The 26,393-nt window shown below is 39.9% G+C and overlaps 1 protein-coding gene across 3 annotated transcripts in view; it reads left to right on the top strand.

Annotated features, from left to right (window-relative positions):
- DOCK9 (dedicator of cytokinesis 9) overlaps window positions 1-26,393 on the top strand; it is a 130,027-nt gene that overhangs the window by 70,599 nt on the left and 33,035 nt on the right. For 2 of the 3 annotated variants that reach the window (XM_056862181.1, XM_056862182.1), the window contains exons 24-38: window positions 851-966; window positions 2,061-2,130; window positions 2,236-2,361; window positions 2,808-2,879; window positions 3,823-3,969; window positions 4,822-4,905; window positions 6,307-6,418; window positions 8,808-8,986; window positions 11,685-11,801; window positions 11,937-12,057; window positions 14,064-14,197; window positions 18,854-18,968; window positions 20,714-20,780; window positions 21,905-21,952; window positions 25,236-25,372. In XM_056862181.1, the coding sequence (XP_056718159.1) occupies window positions 851-966; window positions 2,061-2,130; window positions 2,236-2,361; window positions 2,808-2,879; window positions 3,823-3,969; window positions 4,822-4,905; window positions 6,307-6,418; window positions 8,808-8,986; window positions 11,685-11,801; window positions 11,937-12,057; window positions 14,064-14,197; window positions 18,854-18,968; window positions 20,714-20,780; window positions 21,905-21,952; window positions 25,236-25,372 (1,645 nt within the window). Of the gene's footprint in view, window positions 1-850; window positions 967-2,060; window positions 2,131-2,235; window positions 2,362-2,807; window positions 2,880-3,822; window positions 3,970-4,821; window positions 4,906-6,306; window positions 6,419-8,807; window positions 8,987-11,684; window positions 11,802-11,936; window positions 12,058-14,063; window positions 14,198-18,853; window positions 18,969-20,713; window positions 20,781-21,904; window positions 21,953-25,235; window positions 25,373-25,867; window positions 25,912-26,393 lie in introns of all 3 variants that reach the window. The other variant, XM_056862183.1, reaches the window with a different exon arrangement.

The raw sequence follows: 26,393 nt of genomic DNA, 5'->3' as shown, positions 1-26,393 counted from the left end.
AAGTCCAGCAGTCTGTTCATATAGTGGCCAACCAGGTGCTTCTAGGAAGCCCACAAACAAAATGACTGCAGCAGCATTATCCTGCCTGTGTCTCACATCACCTAATATAATAGGCGTGCTCTTCTGATCCTGGAGAGAATAGGTATACATCATGACTAGCATCCATTTTTGACTAGTAGCCATGGATAGCCCTATTCTCCATGAACATGTCCACTCCCCTCTTAAAGCCTTCCAAGTTGGCAGCCATCACCACATCCTGGGGCAGGGAGTTCCACAATTTAACTATGCGTTGTGTGAAGAAATACTTCCTTTTAACTGTTTTGAATCTCTCACCCTCCAGCTTCAGCAGATGACCCAGCGTTCTAGTATTATGAGAAAGGGAGAAAACTTCTCCCTGTCCACTTTCTCCATACCATGCATAATTTTATAGACCTCTGTCTCCCCTTAACAGCATTCTTTCCAAGCTAAACAGCCCTAAGCATTTTAATCGCTCCTCATAGGGCAGTTGCACTAGTCCCCTGATCATCAGATTGTGGAAGCTAAGCTGGGTCAGTACTTGGAAGGGAGACCTCCAAGGAAGACTCTGCAGAGGAAGTCAATGGCAAGCCACATCTGCTTAATCACTTGCCATGAAAAACCCACCAGGGGTTACTACAAGTCTGCTGTGACTTGATGGCACTTTACACACAAACGCAAGTTATCCTGTGGTGGATTTTCATACTGGGATAACTTGGATCCCTGTATTATTCTGCTAAGTAATAAGGATGCTTTTACCATAATTTTTGGGACCAGTGCTTATTTAAGATGTGCAGTGTGATTCCAATTTTAATTTCTTTTTTTTGTACTCTAGAGTCTTCATGCTATGGAGGGCCATGTAATGATCGCTTTTCTGCCTACTATCTTAAACCAGTTGTTTAGAGTCCTTACGAGAGCAACTCAGGAAGAAGTTGCAGTGAATGTGACAAGGTAAACAATTTGATTCAAGAGTCCCAGTAAATATTAACTTTTGGTTTTTAAATTGCTGAGGGTGTATTAATCCTTGACTCCACATTTACTCTGATAGCAATCCCAGATGGGTAACCATGTTAGTCTGTAGTAGCAAAGCATAAGTCCAGTTGTACTTCCAAAGATTAACAGAATTTATTCCAGCATACATTTTTGAATGTCAGCTAATTTCAGATGCATGAAGTGTAAATCCTGGGAATAGTCCCTCATTACCATAGAGCATTCCTGCTTGCTCGCTTGAATGCCGCCCCTTCAGCGGTGTTAAATGGAAGATAGGGCAATTTACCTTATTCAGATAGGATTTGTCCATGTGATCTGAAGAGAGTGGATTCATTATCTCATATGATGTTGGAATGCCCCCAATATAATTCCTATCGCAATCAATTGATTACCCCTATCTTAATCAAATTTCCTGCTACCATAACAAAAGATAAAACAGCCCCCTTTTTGCTGACGAATTGAGACCCAAGAATAACATTGGCGGTAGCCAAGTATCTATCCACCATATTTTCCTTAAAGAAATAGGCTCCCCTTTTACTGCTCAAGACCTTTTGGTCACGGGAGCTTGAAAGAAGGAAAGAATTAGAAGTGTGAATCCATAAAGCCATTAAATTTATATTCATAACAGAAGGGCAACGGTAGGGAGGTGTTACAAAGAAAGGCTGGGTTGAAACAAGAAAAAAGTCATTTGTTCACTCATAGTGGGTGGGAGCCACTCCTACTCTGCCTATATATCTAATGCAAAATGAGTAGGTGCAAAGTATAGCTGAGTTAATTAATATTTGTAATAGGTGGTATATGCAACATAGCCACATCTGTGTTGAGTGAGGAATTCCAGGTCCTTGTTAAGGGGGAAAGTGTGTTAATGAATTCTAATTCAACAAGTTTGCATTGGAGTCTACCTTGAAAGGTCTTTTGTAAAAGAACAGTCATTTGTAGATCAGCATCAGAATGCCCTGGAACCCTAAAGCACTGGCTTCTGAATATTGCCATTTTTAATGCCAAATTGGAATGCTTTCTTACAAAATCATATGATTTATGCTCATTTCGTTTAGGGTCATCACCCATGTAGTTGCCCAGTGCCATGAAGAAGGGCTGGATAGCTACTTGAGATCCTATGTTAAGGTAAAATATACTGTCACAAGTGGCATCATTAAAACATCATTAAATATTCAACCTAATAATCATATTTGCATTACGTAAAGCTAACTCAGTTTCTCCCTTCTGAAGTATGCTTACAAAGCAGAGCCTTACATTGCTTCGGAATATAAGACTGTACATGAAGAACTTGCCAAATCCATGACAACAATCTTGAAACCATCTGCTGACTTCCTTACAAGCAATAAGCTGCTTAAGGTAATATACTCCTTCTGTTGCCATCTTCTGCCAGTGGGTAAAGATTTTTTTGTTTGTTTCATCTGGTATTCCCTCAGTGATTCCTTCTTCCTGCCCTATGTTTTAATTGTTGTTTTAATGTTTTTTGTATGTGTGTTTTAGCTTAGGTTTTAACTGTTTTAATGATGTGTTTTTTGTTTGGTTTTAACGGTTTTTGAGATACGTTTGTGTTACAATTTTTAATCTGTTAGCCCCCTTGTTGGGCAGAATGGCATGGTATAAATTTTGTAAATAAGAGTGTTGTTTTAAACCAGAATATTTGTTTGAATTAGTAAACTAACTTATTAATCGTAACATATATTTAAATGTGTGAAGGTTACAAGAAAAAATAGTTGGCTAATACAGGTTGATGTGTAGGTGAGTTATATTTAATCATGTAGTAACTTTTGTTTTTTTGTTTTTAATAGTACTCCTGGTTTTTCTTTGAAATTCTGATCAAATCAATGGCACAGCACCTGACAGAAAATGGTAAAGTAAAGGTATGTAAATTAATTGTAAAAGGTTTGATAAATAATAAGGCTGTTTCACTGGCCCCATTGCTTTTACAAGACATTAGGAAGATGTGGGATGCAATATGAAAAGGTGATAAAAACAGGAAATCATAATTGTGAATAGCTCTAGAGGGACTACCTTTTCTGATACTGTCCAGCCCACCTGTTAAGGTCGTTGTCTCAAGCCTTGCTCTCTATGCCTCCACCTGCAGAGGTGAGGCAAGTGGTGACCAGAGAGGACTTTTTCCAGTGGTGGCACCTTGCCTGTGGAATGCCTTCTTCCTTGAGGCTCACCTGGTGACTAGCTTACCTAACTGTCTTTTCAGGTGCCAGGTAGAAACATTTGTTTTTACCCAGGCTTTTATCTAAGAGGTTTCATCTTTTAAAATCAGTTTTTGTTGTGTGCTTCTAGCCTGAGGACTATTGTATTATTACCCTTTTTATATTGGCTAGATTTTCACTGCTGTTTTTGATGATTTTTTTACTGGTGTTATTATTTTATTGTATTTTATTTGCTGCAGCAAATCAACACAGCAACCTGCTTGCTTTTCTATAATAGTAACAGTAAAATATTTGAATAGTTTTTAACCACAAACCCTCCAATACTTTATATGCATGCAACACAAAACAAAAGAGGTTTGGGTTTTTTTTGGCTCCATTCTCTTTGAGAGAAAGGGGTAAAGAGTAAGGACTACTGCTTCTGTTAGTAGTTATTCAGACTGCCAGTTGAACAAATCCCTTCCTGTATTTCTTTACTCTGGATACAGAGAAAGCCTGAGCAAGGCTTCACCAGGCTATATTGTCCAGGCAAGACTGAGTGCTCTAAATGGACCAATATTAAAGAGTTCTAACAATCCCTGGAGATTGCTTAAAACTTGGTTTACATATTAAGTGCTCACACTTGAAAACCACAACTCTCAATTCTTTCTAGTTACTGCGAAACCAGAGATTTCCTGCCTCTTATCATCATGCAGTAGAAACTGTTGTCAACATGCTGATGCCGCACATTACTCAGAAATATAAAGATAATCCAGAAGCTTCAAAAAATGCAAACCACAGCCTTGCTGTCTTCATAAAGGTGAGTGCACTTCTATATGGGTCTTGTCTAAATAAACCTTCAAATATTCAACAAAGCAATGCCTGAATTTTTAAGTTTCTCTTTAGCAGGTGACATCTTGTATCTAGTCCAGAATACAAGAGTTGGAAAGGCTTTGGTTCTATAAATTCCAACTCATGTAAACAAAGTCAAGAAATCACTCACTACTCATTAAATAATCATAGTCTTCACTGTGAAAATGGATTTATATGATCCTGAGTTTGATAAAGGGCAATTCTGAGTGGATAGAAAATGAAACACTGTTGGGCTAAACTGTATTATTTGCATTATATTTTATGAAGTCCCATTGATTGGCACTGTACTGTTACTGAAAATTCACTGTCTAAAATGTTTTGCACTGTGATAAATTATACTTCAATTTTGCCTTAGCCCATCCTAATTGGTAATACAAAGTTTTAAAAACTGTGCTTATAATGTAGCTTAACAATATTTAGCTCAGTTTAGGGGAACCATTATTTTTTTTTTTTACATTCATGAGCACATGGTGTCATGTATTGTTAGGATGTTTAGTGTTTGGCTTATGTATGATGATTGGGGGCAGTTCTAAGGATTTGACCCCAAGTGTTAAGAGGATGGTTAAAAGACTCAAGAGACAACAACTTTCCTGACTTGAAGCAGGAATGGGGCTGGTCAGTTCCTGGTTGGGAGATCTTCGTGGATCCATATGTATCCTGCCTTGAGTGTCACAACAGAAGATGGGTTTAAGTGTAATAAATACTCTTTATAGAATATTTCCTGAAAAGACCTATGGGAAACATATTTTATCAGGCACCATGCCTTTAAAACATTATTGTTATTCTTTTTCCTTTGCAGAGATGCTTCACCTTTATGGACAGAGGATTCGTGTTCAAGCAAATCAATAACTATGTTAGCTTCTTTGCACCAGGCGATCCAAAGGTATCTTATTAAACAAATCGTTTAAACTTGTGGAATGCTATGTTTGGGTGGCGTTCTGATGTGGGTATACAGTAACTTAGAATAGAATAGAAATTTTATTACAGTCAATGACCAGCACAAGTAAAACAGGTAAGTTAGCAATTTACAGTCGTCTAAAGAAAACATCTGAATAAAATATGCTGGTTCACTAGTTAGTATAATGAATGAACCACTTGGTAAGAAAGGAGAGCACATATAATATAACTGTTTGCCTTCATTTTCAAGACTGCTGGTTAGCACAGCCCCTCCTCCATCGTATGAGTAACTTTCTTGGTTGTAATGAATGAGTTACCCATTTATGTCCAATAGCTACTGCTTCTAAGGAAATCATTAGTCTTATCTTGGAAAGAAAGCAGATAAGACTGCAAATATTGTTAGGCTGCTGCCTGTCCTTGTACTATCGAAACATCTTGTGCAGAAATCTGTTGCAATAGATGAAACTACTAAATGAACCCTAGGATCCCATCTCAGCTCTGTTCAACTTTTGAAAAGGTTTGTAGGTTACTGCTTCTGACACATATCTGACACTGAAAATGGCAATATTCAGAAAGCAGTTGGGAGCACATTTCAGTCTGCTACAGCACACTGTTTGTTGCTGATCTAAAATGTCACCTTTCTTGATCAAAAGGATGTCACTGCAGAGTTAGAGCTCATCCTGAAGTTTGAAATCATCCCAAGAAGAATTTGGGATTCTTCAGCTATTATAGGTCTTACTTCATTTACAAAAATTATGTCTTCGTCAATTACATCGGTTGTGAGTGGTCTTGGTATTTTTCTTGATCACATTTGATAAAAGTCTTTCAAGTGTATCTGATGGAGTGAGCTCTAGCCCATGCTTGGGATAAAAGCTTGTTAGCCCTTAAGGAGCTGGGATGGTGTAGTGTTAGGCTGGGACATGGGAATTTCTGCTCAGATTCCTCTTCTGCTGTGTAAATTCCCTGGGTGACCATGGTCCGGTCTCAATTTCTCAGCCTAACCTATGTTACAGGATTGTTGTGAGGGTAAAGTGGAGGAGGGGAAGACTGAGTGATAAGACACTTTGAGTCCTGATTAAGGAGAAAAGTGGGATATTAATAAAAGTTTGTTTTATAAATAAAAGTAAATCTAGTTTTGTTCCTCTGTAATATTACATCGCTTATTAGATGTCTCATCCTATTGTTTCCATTGGCTTAACACTGTGTAATCTGCTTGACTCTAAGTGAGAAATGTAGGCTATAAATAACATAAATAAAAATATTGCTTCTATTGAACTGCCTGTGGCATTGCTCATGAGGCCTTTCTTGGACCTTGAATCAGTGATGCTTTTTTAACCCTCTTTTCTAGCTATTAAAATGTTTTACCTCTGTTAAATGTATTTTGCAGACCCTTTTTGAGTTCAAATTTGAATTTCTCCGGGTAGTGTGTAACCATGAGCACTATATTCCTTTGAATCTTCCAATGCCATTTGGAAAGGGCAGAATTCAGAGATATCAAGGTAAATCTGTATTTGAAATATAAGCAGTCTTGTTTGTGGGCTTCCTGGAAAGCACCTGGTTGGCCACTGTATGATCAGACAGCTGGACTTGATGGGCCTTGGTCTGATCCAGCATGGCTTTTCTTATGTTCTTATGAAATGTCAAATTGACATTGCTGTAACGTTCAAATTGTTAAACTTCTAAATCTTATTTGATTTAAAAAAAAAAATATGCTAGTGCAGTTAAATTGAAATTCTTATCTCCCCACCCTTTGCATAATTCTCCCTCGTACATGTAACAGTGAAATACTGTGAATAGATGTAGGCAGGAAATTTAGTCATTGGAGAGAAAAAGAAACTTTGATACAACGAAGGTTGGATTAACCATTTTCCCCCCAACAATAAGAAAGCTATGTATTACTTACTGGTTTTGTCCTGCTTTCCTTCCTTTCACCAACAGTGGACTCCCGTACTGCTCCTGTAGGTAGGTGTGAGGTGTGCTGTTTGCTCCTAAACTGTTTTTCTAGCATTAAAAAAACAATATTCTATGCAAAAATGAATGTACAGCATTTCCATTTGTGGACTACGGTTGTCTGGCGTGTACAGAAACATAATACGCTATAAAGAAACGTATGACATGAGCTAAGCTTTATTGAACTAAATGAAATTGCATGTGATGTGTCACTGTAAGTTAACTGAAAACCATTTCACAGCTCTCATAGTTCTAGTGCTAGCCAGATAATTTAGGTGTATGCCCTAAAATGTAATGATTAAAAGGACTGCGCAACTAATTCTGTGTCCCGGGGTGCTTGTGTGTGGTTTCCTTGAGCAGAGGCCCTCTGTGCTTTATTGCATAATCCTCTTAAAACTGTAGGGTATTTTGAGAGTGTTTTGACATATGGCCTGCTAATCAAAAGAGAACAGTCACAAGTTCCTCCTGGACATACCCAAACCCTCTCTGAACCCTGGCATGCCTTTTAATTCTATCTGTATCCCATCCATCTGCTAATCAAGTTAGAACTGCACATTATCTCTTTTATGGATAAGAATGTGGTATAGTGGTTAAGAGTGGTGGACTTTAATCTGGAGAACTGGGTTTGATTCCTTTCTCCTCCTCATGATCGGCGGACTCTAATCTGGTGAACCGGGTTGGTTTCCTCACTCCTCCACATGAAGCCTGCCGGGTGCCCTTAGGCTAGTCACCGTTCTCTTAGAGCTCTCTCAGCCTCACCTACCTCACAGGGTGTCAGTTGTGGGGAGGGGAAGGGAAGGAGATTGCAAGCCAGTTTGATTCTCCTTAAAAGGTAGAGAAAATCAGCATAAGAAGAAGAAGACTTGGTTTTTATATGCTGACTTTCTCTACCACTTAAGGAAGAATCAAACCGTCTAATAGTCATCTTCCCCTCCACACAACGGACACCCTGTGAGGTAGGTGGGGCTGAGAGAGCTCTAAGAGAGCTGTGACTAGCCCAAGGTCACCCAGCTGGCTTCATGTGGAGGAGTGGGGGAACCTACCTAGTTCACCAGATTAGAGTCTGCCACTCATGTGGAGGAGTGGGGAATCAAACCTTGTTCTCCAGATTAGAATCCACCACTCCAAACCACCACTCTTAACCACTATACCATGCTGGCTCTTACTAAATGTGTTACATAGTATACTTTCATGGCCAATGCTAAAGTGTTTTGAAGCACCATGGGGGCATTATTTCTTTAACCTTGGTGGGCTTTACTGGGAATACTTGAGTAACTGGGAGCCAGCATCAAATTCTAAGTGGGCTGGTGCTGTTGATTTTTCCAGCCACAGAGCAGAGGTCCACTAGCCAGCTCTTGAATGATGCGAGCTGACAGTAAAACAAAGGAAGTTGCTACTCATTTCCTTTCTAAAAGTCCCACAGTATTTCCTAAGTGTATCAACTGATTTCCTCTAAATTGCATGTTTCATTTTGTCAGTGGCTGGCTTCTTGCTGGGAGTCATCTACATGCTTGATCTGAGCAGAATTTTCTGCTGTGGGTGTATGGCTTTTTGCAGTGTTCTTCAAACTGCATAAATACTGTTCTTGTTAGCATATACTGCATGGAAGGAGGGGTTTTTTTTGGGCCACAGCAAGACTTTTCAAAAGCTTATATCTCTCAGCAGTCAGATCTTCATTAAAACTCATATCTTCATTAAAAGTCAGCATGTGTTCAGAGAATAACTATAAATACCGAATTGCTGTGTTTATAGTTGACCCCACATATTTGTTTTTGGTATTTGTGCTGTTTTCTGTGAATCACAGCCGTGAATAGACACACATGTTTTAATTCAAACATAAATGAAGAGAACACAGAATGTGCTGAGGCTTAGACTAATAAATGACAAGTATTAAAACTATACCGTTCTTCAACTCCCTGCTTTTGTTTTTGCTTCCAGACCTTCAGCTCGATTACTCCTTATCAGACGAATTCTGCAAGCATCACTTCTTAGTAGGATTGCTCCTCAGAGAGGTGGGAAATGCGCTGCAAGAATTCAGAGATATCCGCCAAATTGCTATCAGCGTTCTGAAGAATTTGATGATCAAGCATTCTTTTGATGATAGATATGCTTCCAGGGTAAATATATTTCAGCTTTTTTGTTTTGTTTACGCTGTCTTGCTTAAGGCATGTACATTTTGTGTATGAGAGGAGCCCACGGAGTTCCTTGCTAGGCATTTGTTAAAAATACCTCTGGCTCAATGCATTTGTTTATGTGGTGGTTCAGAGAAAGATCTCCCCCATTATGCCCTGGCCTGTCCTTTATACACTGAGGCCCGGAACAAGTTTCTGGCAAACATACTTTAAGTGTCACAATTATCACCTAACGTTGACAGATTAATCTATTTACTATCAGAAAAGGACCTGTATATTTCCCAAAGAATGGCACTGTATGGCCTGGTGGCCAAGAAAGTCAAGGCGAAGCAAACCATGAAAGATGGTAAAGCTGGATAGAGCCGAATGGGCGTATTTTAATTTTTGTATTCTTTTAATGATTCTGGTTTTGTATATTTTAACCTGTTGCTATACTGTTTTAGATTGTAATGGCCTATGGCCTTATACAATAAACTTGACTTGTATGAGAGGGTATAGTGTTGGATATTCGCAAAAGTCATCTAGTTCGCTGTTATCTATTCTGACTGGCAACGACTTTCCAGGCAGAGGAAGGTCTTCCCAAACATCACCTAGAATTGGGACCTTTTCACTGGGGATGCCCGAGACCGAGCCTGGGATCTCTTTGCATGCAAAGCATGTGCTGTACCGCTGAACCACAGCCCCTCTCCAAAGTTTCACCAGTCTTAGGACTCCCTTGCTGAAGGGGATTCCTGCTCATGGTGACGGTACCGCAGTGTAACGACCCCCTCCCGATGTTGCATGCCTGGCATACAGCATTGACCAAAAAAATCACAGCAAGATGGCCAAAAAAAGCAACACAATAAAGAGAATTTTTTTTTTCAAATTTCACAAATATATTAGTGTAACCATCAGCTCAAAGTCCTGATAAACAAATGTGAACTAAGTGTAACAATCAACACAGGGTCCTGACAAACAAGTGTTCCTGGGCCCTTTTGTATCTGTGTTTCTCTGCCAGCTGTATGCAGTTCCCTTAATACCAGCAGAAGAGATACAGTGAGGGGAAAAAGTATTTGATCCCCTGCTAAATTTGCCCGTTTGCCCTCTGATGAAATGACCAGTCCTTAATTTTAATGATAGGTTTGTTGTAGCTGTGAGAGACAGAATAACAACAGGAAAAACCCCAGAAACCCAGAAGACAAAAGTCAGAGATTGATGTGTATTATAATGAGGGAAATAGTTTGCCAATGCACATCTGCAATTTGCCAATGCACATCTGAATCACCCAGTTCTCCTCTGGGTCATTTAGATGTGCATTGGCAAACTGCAGACGGGCCTGTACATGTGCTGTCTTGAGCAAGGGGAACTTGCAGGCTCTGCAAGATCTCAGTCCTTCACGGCGTAGTGTTACCAACTGTTTTCATGGTGACTATGGTCCCAGCTGCCTTGAAATCATTGACAAGTTCCCCCCATGTAGTTCTGGGCTGCTTCATCACCGTTCTCATGATCATTGCAACTCCACGAGATGAGATCTTGCATGGAGCCCCAGACCGAGGGAGTTTGAGGGTTAGGGTTAGGATGTGGCTGGTTGATGGGGGATCAAATACTAATTTCACTAATTATCATGCACATCAATCTCTGACTTTTGTCTTCTGGGTTTCTGGGGGTTATTCTGTCTCTCACAGCTACAAGGAGGTTGAGGGTTAGGGTTAGGGTTAGGATCTGGCTGGTTGATAGGGGATCAAATACTTATTTCCCTCATTATAATGCACATCAATCTCTGACTTTTGTCTTCTGGGTTTCTGGGGGTTTTCCTGTTGTTATTCTGTCTCTCTCAGCTACAACAAACCTACCATTAAAATTAAGGACTGGTCATTTCTTCGTCAGAGGGCAAACGGGCAAATTTAGCAGGGGATCAAATACTTTTTTCCCTCACTGTATTGCCGGAGATTATCCCAGAACAATAACTGGCAGAAGGGTTATGCCCTCCCTCAGATCTTGAGGCTAAGTTGTATGTACTAACTTTCAGTTATCCAAGCATCCAGACTCTGTCATAGCCAGCTTTTTCTGCAGACCAGTTTGGCTTTAAGTGGCAGCACTTGGGCACTTTTTAAGCTTCTTTCCATGGATCCCCCACGTGTGTTTGGTATGAGGGGGCAGAGAGGCCATGAAGAAGAAGAAGAGTTGGTTTTTATATGCCGACTTTCTCTACCACTTAAGGGAGACTCAAACCAGCTTACAATCACCTTCCCTTCCCCTCCCCACAACAGACACCCTGTGAGGGAGGTGGGGCTGAGAGAGCTGTGATTAACCCAAGGTCACCCAGCTGGCTTCATGCGTAGGAGTGGGGAAACCAGTTCACCAGATTAGCCTCCGCCGCTCATGTGGAGGAGCGGGGAATCAAACCCAGTTCTCCAGATCAGAGTCCACCACTCCAAACCACTGCTCTTAACCGTTACATCACACTGGCAGTATATCAAAATGTCACACTCAGAATTTTAATGGTAACTACTCAACATATTTTGAGGTCAAGTGATAAGTGGCACATTTAAAAAAAAGTCTAGCAAGTGAAGCTTGAAAAGGGCTTTTCTTTTCCTGATGAATTTCTGAAGCTCTGTAGAACTTATCTTCTAGGAAAGAAATATACTTTAGTATTGCATTTCTTTTCACTCCCATTAATGAGAGCAAATATGTTTTGTTGCAGAGCCATCAAGCAAGAATAGCGACATTATATCTACCAACATTTGGTTTACTGATAGAAAATGCCCATCGGATTGATGTCAAGGATATTTCACCTTTCCCCATTAATGCTGCTGGCAGTGTGAGTAAATATTTCCTTTATGAAACCTTAAAAGCTTTTGTTGTGATTAATGATACACAAATATACTACACTGCCATGAAATTTAAGCATATAAAAGGACATGCAATAAAATAATTGTTGTCTGTTTCTTAACAGAGTACAAAAGATGAAACAGTTAGCCTACCCACTACAAATCCGTTGGTGACTCCCCAAAAATCATTGAACACGCTTGATAACAATCTGCACAAAGACTTATTTGGTGCTATATCGGGCATTGGTAACTATTTGGAAACCAGTTGTACATTGTGTTAATCTTTCAGTGACTTTTGAGTACCTCAGTATACATACTTCTAAGAACATTAAAATCTGATAGTTTGCATTTAAATATTCAGCTGCATAAAATGGGGGGGGGGGACATTAGCGGTGTAATGCCAGTATTGTATTGTGGATAGTACATAGGCTTATACCATGAAGTCATGTGTTCAAATTCTTGATCAGCTTCTGAAACTGGCTGATCATAGGCCAGTTATTCTCGCTCAGGCTAGAAGACCTCTTGGATATCTTGTGAGGATGAAATGGAATAGATCATTTTAGGCCGCCCTAAGTTGCTTGGGGGGAATGGTAGGCATAAAATAATAGTGTCTAGAGCAGCATTTCTCAATCTTTTTACCCTTGCGGAACCCTTGAAATAATCATGGGAACCCTTACATATGATTTATACCTGATTAGCCTATTCGTCACTACTTCTCGCAGAACCCCTAGTGATTTCTTGCGGAACCGTAGGGTTCTGGGGAACCCTGGTTGAGAAACACTGGTCTAGAGCGTGGGTAGTCAATGCAGTGATGAGCAGCAGTACATCAGACGATTTTGCTCCTCTCACATACCTGGTTGTACACCTGAGGGACTGGGGTTAACCTGTGAGGTTAATAGCAGCATGTCCAGGGCATGGCTTTTTCCTGGTACGTCTGGCCAAGTACAGCCCCTCCTCTCTTCCATACCTTTGTTTTGTTTGTTATTTTCACAAGTAGACGTTGCCTGGGGGCGGCCTACTCACGGTCTCAAGCAGGGGTACCCAACCTTTTTGATCCTGTGTGCACCTTAGGAATTCAGACACTGGCTGGCGGGTGCAACAACAGGAGGCGGGCCAACAACAAAACAGCCGGGATTGAGATTACAGCACAGCTCTAATAGTAACTCTTCAGCAGTTCAGACAGAAATGTTTCCTAAATGGACATACTGTTTGAAAATATTTTCTCGCATACGCTCAACTCATCTTAAATCATGCAGTGAAGATCTTTGTGGCAACTGCTGCTGAAGCAATGTGTTTTTGAATTTGCACAGCTAATCAGATCTCCAGTAGTCAGTTAGAAACCCAGTGGGCGAAAGCCCTATCTGGCCCCTCCCACTTTCTAAGAACACTTGGCGGGCCCCAGGAAAGGTGTCAGTGGGCACTATGGCACTTACGGGCACCACTGGTCTAAAACTTATAAGTCGCATTATAAGTTGGGGAGAGGCTGTGGCTCAACGGTAGAGCATCTTGGCCTGCAGAAGGTCCCAGGTTCGATCCCCGGCATCTCCAGTTCAAGGGACTAGGTAAGTAGGTAATGTGAAAGGACCTCTGCCTGAGACCCTGGAGAGCTGCAACCTATCTGAGTAGACAGTACTGACTTTGATGGACCAAGGGTCTGATTCAGTATAAGGCAGCTTCATGCATTCCTTCCTGCAGTAGAAACTGGTGGCAAACAAGCTAGGGTTTTTTTTCCCTGTGCATTGTGATGGTCCAGGTGTCATCCTATCCTGCTGGGGAAGCTAAGCAGGCATCTAACTGATTTCTCCTTTCCCACAAGCCTAGTTCATAGAATCATAGAGTTGGAAGGGACCACCAGGGTCATCTAGTCCAACCCCCTGCACAATGCAGGAAATTCACAACTACCTCCACCCAACACACACATCCCTACTCCATGCCCAGATAATGGCCAAGATGCCCTCCCTCTCATGATCTGCCTAGGGCCAGACAATCAGCATTGCTGACAGATGGCCATCTAACCTCTGCTTGACATCTTGACATCTGCCTTTCACTGCCCACCCCAGACAACGTATCTGTTGAATATGAATTGAATCCCATTCATAAGACTGGGTTCTGATCCGTACTACAGGAGGTCTGCAAAATAGTGCATCACAGTGGAGAAAATTTAGTCGTGGGAATGCCCTGACAGGTTATTTTAGAACTGTCTCTGTAATACAGACTGTAATGCATCCTTCTTCTCCTGTCTTCCTTTTCAGCATCACCATATACCTCTTCCACACCAAATATAAATTGTGTGAGAAATGCAGACTCAAGAGGCTCTCTTATAAGTACTGACTCAGGAAACAGTCTTCCAGAAAGACACAGTGAAAAGAGTAATTCCCTTGATAAGGTAAGATTTTTTTTGTAGGTTTGTGTCTGTAATTTTAGTTTTATTGTTGTAAATGATACCAGTTGATATCAGGAAAACTGGTTGTTACTAGTTCATCTATGATGTGAATCAACCCACCGCTTACGTTGTCCCGTCTATTGCAAGTGACAAAATAAAACACTTGTCTGTTGTTTTGGATATTTGGCTAAAGAGAAAACTGTACTGGAGTTTCAGTACAAATAAACGTTGGCTAGACTGTAGGCACATAGCAGAAATGTTGTCTATTGTGTCTATTTTGTTAATATTTACAAAGTGTTAATATTTATTTTAGCTTGTCAATACATGTTCAGATTGTTGGGAAACACAATTCGAACATGTTTCCAACATGTTGCCAGCGTATTTAGATAAAATTCTCAGCATTTATACTCCTTCATAAAGACAGGAGAATTCCTTGGTGTATTAGAAACAGTTAAAATACTAATTCACACAAGAAGTCATATATTATTATGTGAGGGAGTTTGTCCTTCTCCCCCAGGATCCTCAGGTGACGTGTAGCGGTATAGTTTTAACAAAGAGCATGCCGTCAAGGGGAGCTGAGCCCTTTGTGACATTCCTTGGGGAGAATACTCTGAAAACTTTGCCTCACCAGATATTACCCCAGGTTTGTCACTTCCCCAATTCCCCCCTGCAGTAGGAATGTTGTTCTTGGATAGACTTTGGTTTGGATATAAAACCCAGCCAGGCCTGAGGTAAACAAGACAGAGTGGTAATTTTTTTAAAAAACAACAACAATGGGACAAGAGCAACATTTATTTGGTTCACATTTAAGACCCAAGGTAAATATGACACCTAACATGACTTCTGGTGTCAAGCGTGGCCAGGAGAAAAAATGCTTTAAGCTCCAGACTGCCCTTGTGGGAAGAGACAGGGTTTAGCTCTTCTCACCTGTGCACTTCGGTTTTGTTTAAAACAAACACCCCTGCTTTCTGTGCAACTGAACGGTGTGTTGTGTGTTCCTACCAGGAGTAGCATCAGCCCGTTAGGGAAAACAGATTTTTATTGGGAAAGGCAACAGTGCCTTTTCATGCAGTAAAAGATATTGAGAGATCCCAGATCTTGAGTCAGCATTTTCTTTCACAGAGTAATGATCTGCTGATTCAGGGAACCGGTACTGATTCTTCCTTAGCACTCATATGCCACATCTTGTCTGGTTTTATTTCTCTATATGCTTGAGGGAAGAAACCTGAGCCTTGTTGTTTTAATTCAGAATATACAGATGCCCTTCCAGGGAAAATTATTTTTAAACAAGAAATTTTCTCCATGGCTGTTTCATAATGGCAGAGTTTCCAAGACCCTTGGGCTGTTTAATTGGTGATTGGTTGGATTTGCCTCTACTTGGCATATTTTTTAGGATATATTTTCTTAAGAGGTTGGTACCTGTGCTAGTCACCACATTGTTTAATTTTTCTTCTTGACCTGAACATGCCTTTGTGTGGCAGAGGGAGAAACTCCTCAGAAGGCATTCTGCTCACGCATTATGTACTAGTGGAGACGAAGAACACAACTACCTGTCAGCAAAGAAGAAACGTGTTACTGTGGATTTTTCACTATTAACAGTTCCATCGTTGCCAGAGATAAATTTTAATGCCGCTCTGTCTCTTCCATTACAAGAAGTATTTTCTGTGGTTTGTTTTAATTAAGGCTTTGAGTGTAGTGTGGTGTCAGTTCTGTCATTCCCTTGCAGTTATTTATACTCATGGAAAGAAATAAAATCTATGGTTGAAATGGAGGCACAACAATTAACTCGTAACAAAACAGGCATCCATGTTAGCCACATCAGCTAAATGGCAAAACTGACACCTCATACCGTCTTCCTTCCTTCATGCCGATAGGCTTTAATTTGCAGTGTGGCGCGATTGACAGTAATATACAGATTTTCAAACTTTCTCTTTAGCCTTTTTGAAAATCACAGGTTTGGATTACGTGGATTTCTTGCTTGATGTGTCTGCTCTTTAATATGTTTTCAGGACACCATTTAGCCTTGCTGATTACCTTTCACCATTTCTAGTAGTACATTGCTTGATTTCAGGGAGAGTTCCATGTAGGGTGGGAAGATGGGAAGGGAGTTGCTTGTAGCATCAAACATAAACATGAGGGTCTGTGGCTCGGTGGCAGAGCATCTGCTTGACATGCAGAAGATCCCAGGTTCAATTCCCGGCATCTCTATTTAAAGGGACTAGGCAAGTAGGTGATGTGAAAGACCTCTGAGACCCTGGAGAGCCGCTGCCGGTCTGAGTAGACAATACTGACTTTGAAGGACCAAGGATCTGATTCAGTATAAGGCAGCTTCATGTGTTCATGACTCATTATAAAGAACGTATATGCAACATCAAAAGAAGAGGGCTTGAGTTGAACTTGACAAGCTACGCTGCAGGAATTGACAGAATTAAATATACTGTCAGTAGAAGGAAAATGGCTGTGGAGAGCATGCAACCCCTCCTGCAGAAAGTATATGGGAAGGCTTCAAAATGTTTGAAGTTGGTAGTTGAAGTTGTTAATACAATCCAATATGATCTGCCAAATTATCTTTGGCTTCTATATTATCATATTTCTTCTGCCAAGTAAGAACACTCTGGAAGACATGTGATCATGCATGCCTACTAGATATTCTGAACCTTTCATGTATCAAAATGAGTCTAAATTCATACAGTTTTTTTACTAGACATCATGCATTCCTTGGTGTTGCTGGCTCTTTATATTTGAATTTGTACTCCTGTGCTTCATTCCCAGTTAATAGTGGTGTTCTGTAATTCAGCATTGGCTTGAGCTGTGTTGTGTGTGCTGATATTCCATGTGGACTTCCCCCCCTTGATATCCTGTGTGAGTTCTTGGATTGAAGTGGCGTGAGCATGTGCTGCATTTATGTCCAGCTTACCCTCCAGATAGGGAGGTGTAGGGGTTTAAATCGTCCATACAGTGTTTGTTCTTTCATAAATGGCTTGGACTTAGTTGAGACCAGTTGTCTCCAACATTGCTTATGTGGGCATCATGATGCCCACCAGTGTGTTTCCTGTCAATTGCTTCTTACCCAAAGTGCCAGTCCTGGCTATTCTCTACTTCACTATACTTCAAAAGAGCCCAGGAGGCATCACATTTGCATCTGCATGGAGTATGAGTATTGCAATCACCTAACATTTTGTGGAACCTCCCAGTGATTCCCCCCCATGGAAACCATTTTGTTATGGTACCCACTTCCTCTTAAAGTTCCGAACGAACGAATATGAATACGAATACTAAGCATTTATTGGCATTAGTTATACAAACACTAGCATCTATATAAACATGATAAAAACAGTTTAGGATCATCTCCATAAAATTAATGCTAAAACAGGTTTAAGTGCATTTGAAGTTACTCACTTCACAGCCCTAAAATTGCCTCATGAGTTGCACAAGCTTTCTCGTACTTTAATTGCCCTCAATAAAAATCTTGCCACCACATTAATTATTAGTGGATCCTGTGTGTTCATAAGGAGGGAGGCCTTGATTCTTACAGGTAGCCATTCTCTGTCTGCGAAGATTGGGTCTAGTAGTTGAAAACGACCTCTAGCATACAGAGGACAGTTGATTAAGATGTGGGGGACTGATTCAATTTTATCCTCCCCACATGGACAGGTTCTGAAAAGTGGCGGTGGGGGGGAAATGATCTAGACTTTTCTACAAAGTACTGAAAGAAAGATATACAGAGCATCTCTGAACTTTGTACATTATGGCTATTTAATTTTTAAGTAATTTTTTATTTTCAAAAAAACACAAAAAACATCAAACACAAAATACATAACAATCAGTGCACACTATACACAATACCCCCAACCATATACTAACTAAATTAAACAATAAACTCCTAATCTGCTATTCAACATACAGTTCTCTGGGTGAATCTATATCATTTTGTCCCTTCTAACTTAACTCTAAATTGCAAATAATGATAATGAAAAGCTCCTTAAAAAAGGAAAGAAACACCAGTCCATATTTTTTTTAACTCATACCCCACGTGACTATTATTTCTATTGCTATATGTGATTAAGCAATGTTGTACAGTTTAAACTATGGCTATTTAATTTTAAGTGGTATTATCATTTGGCAGTTCCTTCCCCTCTCCCCACTTGCAGACACATTTCTTAAAAGGCAACGAATGTATCAGCTAGGGACTTTTTGCTAAGCAAAATTGAGGGAGGCATGTGTGTGTGTGTGTGTATGTGCATGTATTGCATTAATATATACATGTAGTACATAGTCTTTCAGTAACGTAGTCTTTCAGTCTCTTACAGAAATAAGAGAAGAGTCTTGCTTCTCATTTAAATTTTAACTATTGTTACTGTAGCATGATACTTGAAAAGGAGCAGCTCCTTGCAATTCCCCTTGAATAGCTACACAAATTAATAGTAATGCCGGTACCCTTTTCTTGATTGCTCCAGCTGCATTTCATAGAAGCAGCTCTTAAGTAGCTTTTCTTTTTGAAGAAGTAGCTTGGGAAAGCAAATTGGATTAGGGTAAAGTGTACAAGTTTAGTTCAGCATATATGCTGGTGGTGTTAGTGTGTGGGTAATTTGCATGTTACAAAGTTGCATTTGGGATTTTAGGAGCCTCTTATGCAAGTGATTTTTGTGTTGTTTTCAGAACCAACAAACTTGCACACCAGGAAGTTCTGTCATTCGTTGCGACAAACTTGATCAATCCGAAATCAAGAGTCTTTTGATGTGTTTCCTTCATATTTTAAAAAGCATGTCAGATGGTAAGGGGAAAAAATGCTGCTTACAATTTGGTTTGTTCTGAAGATGTCCATATAGAACTTGAGTCTCTCAAACTTCATATTCAGGAATCATTGTATTATGCCATGTGGTGCCACATGGCAGTTCCTCTATAAGCTGGCATATTAAAGCATATCTTCTCTGTCAGATTTATTTCTTGCCTATATTCATAATTTTTTCTTGATAAGCTGAAGCTGCAAAATGTGTTGTACTCACCACCATGGGCTACTGTGCTTCATTTGCAGGGTTTATGAAGGTCACAAATTTGGGATTACCATAGCCATTTTTTTTCAAAGCTCTTAAGTTTTTATTTTGTGTAGTTCTCCTAATTTCTATATTGGAAAATTATTCTGTTTCTGAGGTTATAGGGTGTGACAAGGAGCTACCTAAGTTTCTACTAAACTGTATGGACTTGTCACTGCTATTAGGATTTCTAGTTTTTTTAATAAAGCAGCTCCTATTCTTATCATGATGGTTCCCCAGGTTAATTCATATTTAGTCTATAGTTGGAGGAATCCCACCCCCTGCAAGAATTGATCAAGAAATAAGTGGCGAAATAGGTATATCTAGTCTGAAGCCATGATCAGTGCCTTGTTCAAAACAGAATGTATACAGAAAGACAGATGAGGTCAGGGTTCATCCACCCATGTGCCCCTTATGTTATAGTTCCTGCTTCTCTCTGAACTTCTGACTTGGCAGCCTTTCAACTGAATGTCTGCTTTTGACATAGGAGTAATATTGGCAGCATCAAATATGACTCCACAGTTGATACGTGTAGAGGGGAATAGGTTACATTTTGTTTCTATAAAAAGTAAGATAGTCCCCTGTGCAAGCACCGGGTCAATACTGATTCATGGCGTGATGTCACATTACAACATTTACTAGGCAGACTTTGTTTACAGGGTAGTTTGCCATTGCCTTCCCCAGTCGTCTACACTTTACCTATAGCAAGCCGAGTACTCATTTTACCAAGCTTGGAAGGATGGAAGGCTGAGTCAACCTTGAGCCAGCTACCTGAAACCGACTTCTATTGGGATCGAACTCAAGTCATGAGCAGAGCGTTCACTGTAGTACTGCAGCTTACCACTCTGCGCCACGGGACTCTACTTCTGTACTGCTGAAAAAATAATAAATCAATTAAATTTATACATTCTGTAGAAAGCCTGGCCCTGATCTGGATGGCCCAGGCTAGCCTGATCTCGTCAGATCTCAGAAGCTAAGCAGGGTCAGCCCTGGTTAGTATTTGGATGGGAGACCACCAAGGAAGTCCAGGGCTGCTATACAGAGGAAGGCACTGGCAAACCACCTCTGTTAGTCTCTTGCCTTGAAAACCCCATAAGGGGTCGCCATAAGTCGGCTGCGACTTGATGGCACTTTACACACACACACACACACGCGCGCGCACACACACACACAAACACACACAAAGCCTGGATCAATTTGAGTTTGTGGCCGGGCAACCATAAACTTGTATCACCAAAATGCATAACTAGAGGGAAAACAGAGGCCCAATTTGTTTCTGGAAGTTTTTGGTTCATTAATAGTCTGTGTAATGGTATCATAAATGTATATTTTGTTGTTAGGACTTCCGCTTGATAGCAGGTTTTCATTTCTGTAACATACTGCCTGTTTCTTGCCTTAGGAATCCTTAATGTTAGAAAGTAACGGAACAGTAGACAGTGATGTTGGTATATTTCATTAATTTTTTTGAAAATCTTTTACATCGTAGATGCTCTATTCACATATTGGAACAAGGCTTCACCATCAGAACTTATGGATTTTTTCACAATTGCAGAGTGAGTTTCCTTAACTATTCTAATGTACTGTATAGTTCTCAAACCTTTAACCATAGCAACACTCTTGACTTAAAATTAAAAAAGAAAGAAAGAGCCTAGACAGAAGCCATTTCTGTTCATGGAAAGGGACAGGGGTCCAATTTCTGTGGACTCTCCCTCGACTGTAGCCCATCCATGCCCCATCCCACCACATTCCAGAGATCCACTGGAGAGCACACATCTGCAACATGAAGGATTATGCAGGAATGCCCACAGGCAGAACCCCATGATGGAACTTTACAGAAGGATCCATATAGAAACAGAAGTTCTGGTAATGGCCCAATCTGTAGTGGAAAATAAACTTTCTTTCAGCTGACCCTCCCCCACGTGATATGCTCTTATTTATTTTCACAAATAATCAGTGTTATTAAGATTTCACAGAAAGTAGTTCTGAATAATCCATCTTGATCCTCAGTTCTGTTGTTGGGTTCTGGAAAAAAATCTGTTTGAGGGAGTTTAGAAATTGCCTTTCATGTTAATGAAAATAACATTATTAATCTAAAGATTATGTTCTGTCCTTTATTTTCTGTTTCTTCTAAAAGCAGTTGACATTTCTTAAAAAACTATGCATTATAGAAAATGCTTTGGTCACCTTTCATACATTTCATGCTCATCTTGTATAATGGAGAAAATCGTGCACAGTGTTGAAATTAAAGATTACCTGTTCTACCAAGTCTGTGTTCTAACCACAATTTGTGAGGTGTTACGTAGGTGCTTCAACTAAATCAAGTTTTCTTGCCCCTGAACCAGGATTCTAAACCAAGGATTTAGAATTCTGATTTATGGGCAAGAAACAAACTCCAAATTTCTTAAAGCATCTGAATCTGAATGTTGCAGCCATTTGTAGTTAAACTGAAGACTTCCTAATCTAGTAAGCCTCTCTTCCACAAATGATGGAATAGGGTATGTGTGTGTGAAAGTCCGAGAGTAAACACAGGGTCATTCATATCATGAACAAACCAAAATAAATTAAAGTACAGGCCAGCAATTATTGGCATTATTTTTATTCCAGTTATTATATTTAAGTTTTTACTAAGGTGGTGTCTGCATTTAAACTCTAGTGACTCTTTCCGTGTTCTTTGCAGAGTGTGCTTACATCAGTTTCAGTACATGGGAAAACGATATATCGCCAGGTACTGTGTATAACTTAAATTCATTGCATAATTGTATTACTATAACATAACATATATAGAGAGTAACTGCAACACTGAGAAGGGAGGTCTGTCAATTTGGCAGGTAAGTAACTGGACTTTACAGTGGCCCTTTCTGCATGTTACATGTGATGCCTTATTTTATTTCCATTTTGCCTCACCCCCAAATTGTTGTACTGTATGAAGCCATAGCATTATTTTTTGAGTAAGTTCTTGATACTGTGAGAATTTTGCTTGAAAAAGTAGCCTTGTAGCCTACTGCCCGTGAGTCTCTCAAAGCCATGCATGATACCCGAAGATTGTTACCCACAACTACAAAATGTCCGTCTAGACATTAGGAAGAAATTTCTAACAGAGCGGTTCCTCAGTGGAACAGGCTTCCTCGGGAGGTGGTAATCTCTCCTTCCCTGGAGGTTTTTAAGAAGAGGCTAGATGGCCATCTGTCAGCAATGCTGATTCTATGACCTTAAGCAGATGATGAGAGGGAGGGCGTTTTGGCCATCTTCTGGGCATGGAGTAGGGGTCACTGGGGTTGTGGAGGGGAGGTAGTTGTGAATTTCCTGCATTGTGCAGGGGTTTGGACTAGATGACCCTGGTGGTCCCTTCCAACTCTATGATTCTAAATAAGTGCCGCAGTTAATTTGCCCCTTTTGACAAACCCTGTCATCTGCCTTCTGATGTTTACTACTTCTTGATAGAAGGCAGTCTATTCAAGACACAGAGAAAATAAACATCACAGTTTGGATATATGGAAGAGAAAAACACCACGCCATTTGTTGCCTCTTTATCTGTCAGCAGGTCTGTAGAAGCAGTCCTGTCTGGCTTTTATTCTGCCTTGGTTCTTTACAATGGCATCTGTTTGAATGAATCCAGAGAATCAGAATACAGAAAGGTTATCCTGTTCTGTGAGCCAAGTTGAATGCATATTCTGCATTATTGTGCTAATTAATTTGCAGTTCAGTTTTTATTTGCAACGTATCTCCAAGAACAGCCATAGAGCCCTATTAACCAATCTTCGTGTGACCTTCCATAAGCTTCATGGCTTTCTAATCTAGTTCTCACAAACTAGGCTATATCACTTGGGCAGCATTAATAAGTCAAGTCATGGAGATAAATAGATGTGGGGGGGAGCATTCTACCGTCTGCCGCCTCACTCGCCATCTGAAGTGGTGCGGTGCAGATGAAGATTTGCCATGCAAGCTGTTTGTGTGAAGTGGAACCCTGTCTCTGGAACGATCGTGGCAATCCTACTAGGGTTGCGCTTCCTTACAGCGCATTCCTAAAGTCACTTCCCTGGGAATAAGCCCCACTGAATAAAACGGGACTTAATTCTGAGAAGACCTGCTTAGGATTGCACCCTCAATGTACTAAGTAATATTTAAAAATGTATTTTGGCCAAGTACAGATATAGGGTTGGATTCAGCCAGCTTTTTTGCTCAGTCTTAGTCAATTCCCCTTCATTTTACATCTGTCCACCCCATGTGGATTTTGTCCCTGCAGGTTCCATAATCATCAGCATAGCTTTTGTTTTGATTTTGGGATGGTCAAAGTAGACCCCTTCATCCCTTTTTCACCAGTAGAAAAGCTGGTTGGGAGCCAACCTGTAGTTTCAAAAAGTTGATAATGATTATTTCTTTTGAACTTTGGAGAGTTGTGAATTTGGATATAATTATACAAGTTACCAGATTTTTGCTATAAATTCAATAAATTACATTGGTAACTTCAATCACTTTGTTAAAACTCTTTTTTTACTAATAAAGTTTCTATTGTGCTGCATGTGGACATTGAACTGGAAACTGCACGTTTCTGCTGGTTTGGAATTACCGAAGAGGTTTTCACAGAACTTTTTACATTGAGATGCACCAAAGGAATGTGTTTGCATAAAAGTGCATGCAATCTTTACACACCCTATGGTCGAGGAAACAGGGATGTGTGTAATTCTGGTATTGGTTTTCATTTCTTGTCAGCTCTGGTGGTGGTACACACTAGGAAAGGTTAGTCTGTACTGATTGCTAACACAGATCACTTTTCTATTTCCTTCACTTGATTGCTGGCAAATTTAACAAAGTGTATGGCTCTACTCCCTTCCTGCCTCGGTAAGATTACAGGTGTTAGTATCTTGCATAATTCTACATTAACTGCATGTGTGCTTTCTAAGACTGTTTATGTGACTTATTTTAAAACTTCTTTGACCTTCCTATAACATGAGCTTTTTTAGCCTTAACTTTTATTATTATTTTTACTCATGTAGTACATTTACAATTCTGAATTAAACATTTCTAGAGCAAGTTGTGTGGTGTAGCCTTCACACATTTTAGAAGCTTTTGAATTGAGAAGTAACTTGCTCATGATGCTTGTGGAATGCTGCCTATTTTGTTTTAGATAATTAAAAATATCAACAGTCAAAATTCAAAATTTTATTGATACGGTCTGTTTGACCAGCCAAAGGGTTAATACATAAAATTATCTGACTTAATAAAACTGAAGAACTAGTATAAATTACAAAATTAGATAAAAGACTAATGATGTTAAAATGTAGGATATTAAAACAAATCACAAGATATAACTTAACTTAATATTTCCAAAAGTATAGCCCGGTTTAGTAATTTTTTCCATTCTATTTTTGCGAATTTTAATTGCGATGGCACAGAATTTGGCAGTTGGGAGTGAAAAGTGTGGAGATTCACCCATAAGGAGCCTCTTAGTCAGGAATTCTACTGGCTTATCAGGGAATTCACTGATCAGGAGAGCAATGAATCTAATACGGGCCTCATGGTAGAATAAACAGCTAAACAATACATGCTTGGTGGTTTCGATGTCTCCTGACCTGCAGGGGCATAGCCTTTCTGATCTTGGAATCTTCTTGTAATTTCCTTCTAGGACAGCCAAAGGCAGGGCGTGACATCTGGCTAGAGTGTAGACCTTCCTATAGTTGATAATATCAACAGTCGAGTGGCTTGTCCTTTTGACAGATCTAGTCTTTCAGACTTTTGGGTTGCTTCCACCTGTCCACTCTGGTTGGAAAGCAAATTGCACAGGCTGCTTTGATTCTGTCAGTGCAACTGATGAGGCATAGATAAGTGCCTTGGCTGGCTGGATAACTTCATCAGGATATCAACTAAAATAGATAATAGGCTGCATTATATTTTCATCTTTCTGTAGTGTTTTTTTGTTTTGCTTGAGCCGCTTAACTAACTCTCTCCCTCTCTTGCCGCAGTGCAACATGTTTAACTTTTGCTTCTGTCCCATTTCACCCATCTTGCAGGAACCAGGAGGGGTTGGGACCCATAGTTCATGATCGAAAATCTCAGACATTGCCTGTTTCCCGTAGCAGAACAGGGATGGTGCATGCCAGATTGCAGCAGCTGAGCAGCCTGGATAACTCTCTCACATTTAGCCACAGTAAGTTCCATGGCATCATAACAGCTGAAATCTCCATCCAGTACCACAACACCAGAGGCAGGTCCAAAACCCACACCAGAACATGTCATGGATTCTATTTTTCCAGGCCAAGCAAGTAAAGGAATTTGGATCACTACTGAATAACAGTACCAAATGATGACACAATGTGGAACACGGTTCACTAGCAACATTTAATGTATTGTAATTTAAAAACAACAACTATATAGTATTATTCAGACGGGTTTATTCCATGGTGACCTATTTTGAAAGATTTTAAGTCCGTCCTTAATTTGAAACTCTTTTATTATTATTTCATTCCCTTTCTAGTATTTTTTTTTTAAAATAACGAAATGTGCTTGTTTGACTATGTGACCACATTTTGGCATCAAGTTTAAGGAACAATATCCTGAAGTAGTTTTAAAGTATGAGTCCATGATTTTAGCTTGGTTCTGAAATGAGCACCCAGTAATAAAGTCACTTTTTCTGTGTTTTCAGTGTGAGAAAAATATCAAGTTTGCTTGGAATTACTGTAGACAATGGTAAGACATAAACCAGGTTGAAGTCAGATTCTATTAAAATGCTTGAAACAAAATCTGGTTTTAAATCCTATGCAGAATTTTGTGAAGCTTCCAAGAAACAGGCAGTTTATGGAAACTAATGGTATATTCAGTGCTTACTACCTGCATGCTAGCCAGAGTACGATGGATACAGATGACAGTTCAGCCACACACCTGCCCCTCCATGTGGTGACATTCTCCTTAGCACTCAGAGGATGATACAGACAGCTGGCTTACCAAGTAGTTAAAAGCACATTGTGGTAAATGATTTCTTGGTATATGCTTGCATTATCTTCTCTGTATCTAACTAGATGAAATAGACTGGACAAATATAAGCTCAGTTGCTTCCAAATGTCACAGTTCTAGTTCAGCTATTGCACAGGTAAGAACCAAAAAGACAGAATGTTAAGTTCTGCTTCAAAATATGCTTCTGCTTCATTTTACCAATAGATTTAAAGCTTTTT

This window comes from Euleptes europaea, chromosome 16 (genome assembly GCF_029931775.1).
Source record: "Euleptes europaea isolate rEulEur1 chromosome 16, rEulEur1.hap1, whole genome shotgun sequence".
Taxonomy (NCBI): domain Eukaryota; kingdom Metazoa; phylum Chordata; class Lepidosauria; order Squamata; family Sphaerodactylidae; genus Euleptes; species Euleptes europaea.
This window is presented reverse-complemented; position numbering and strand designations above follow the sequence as displayed.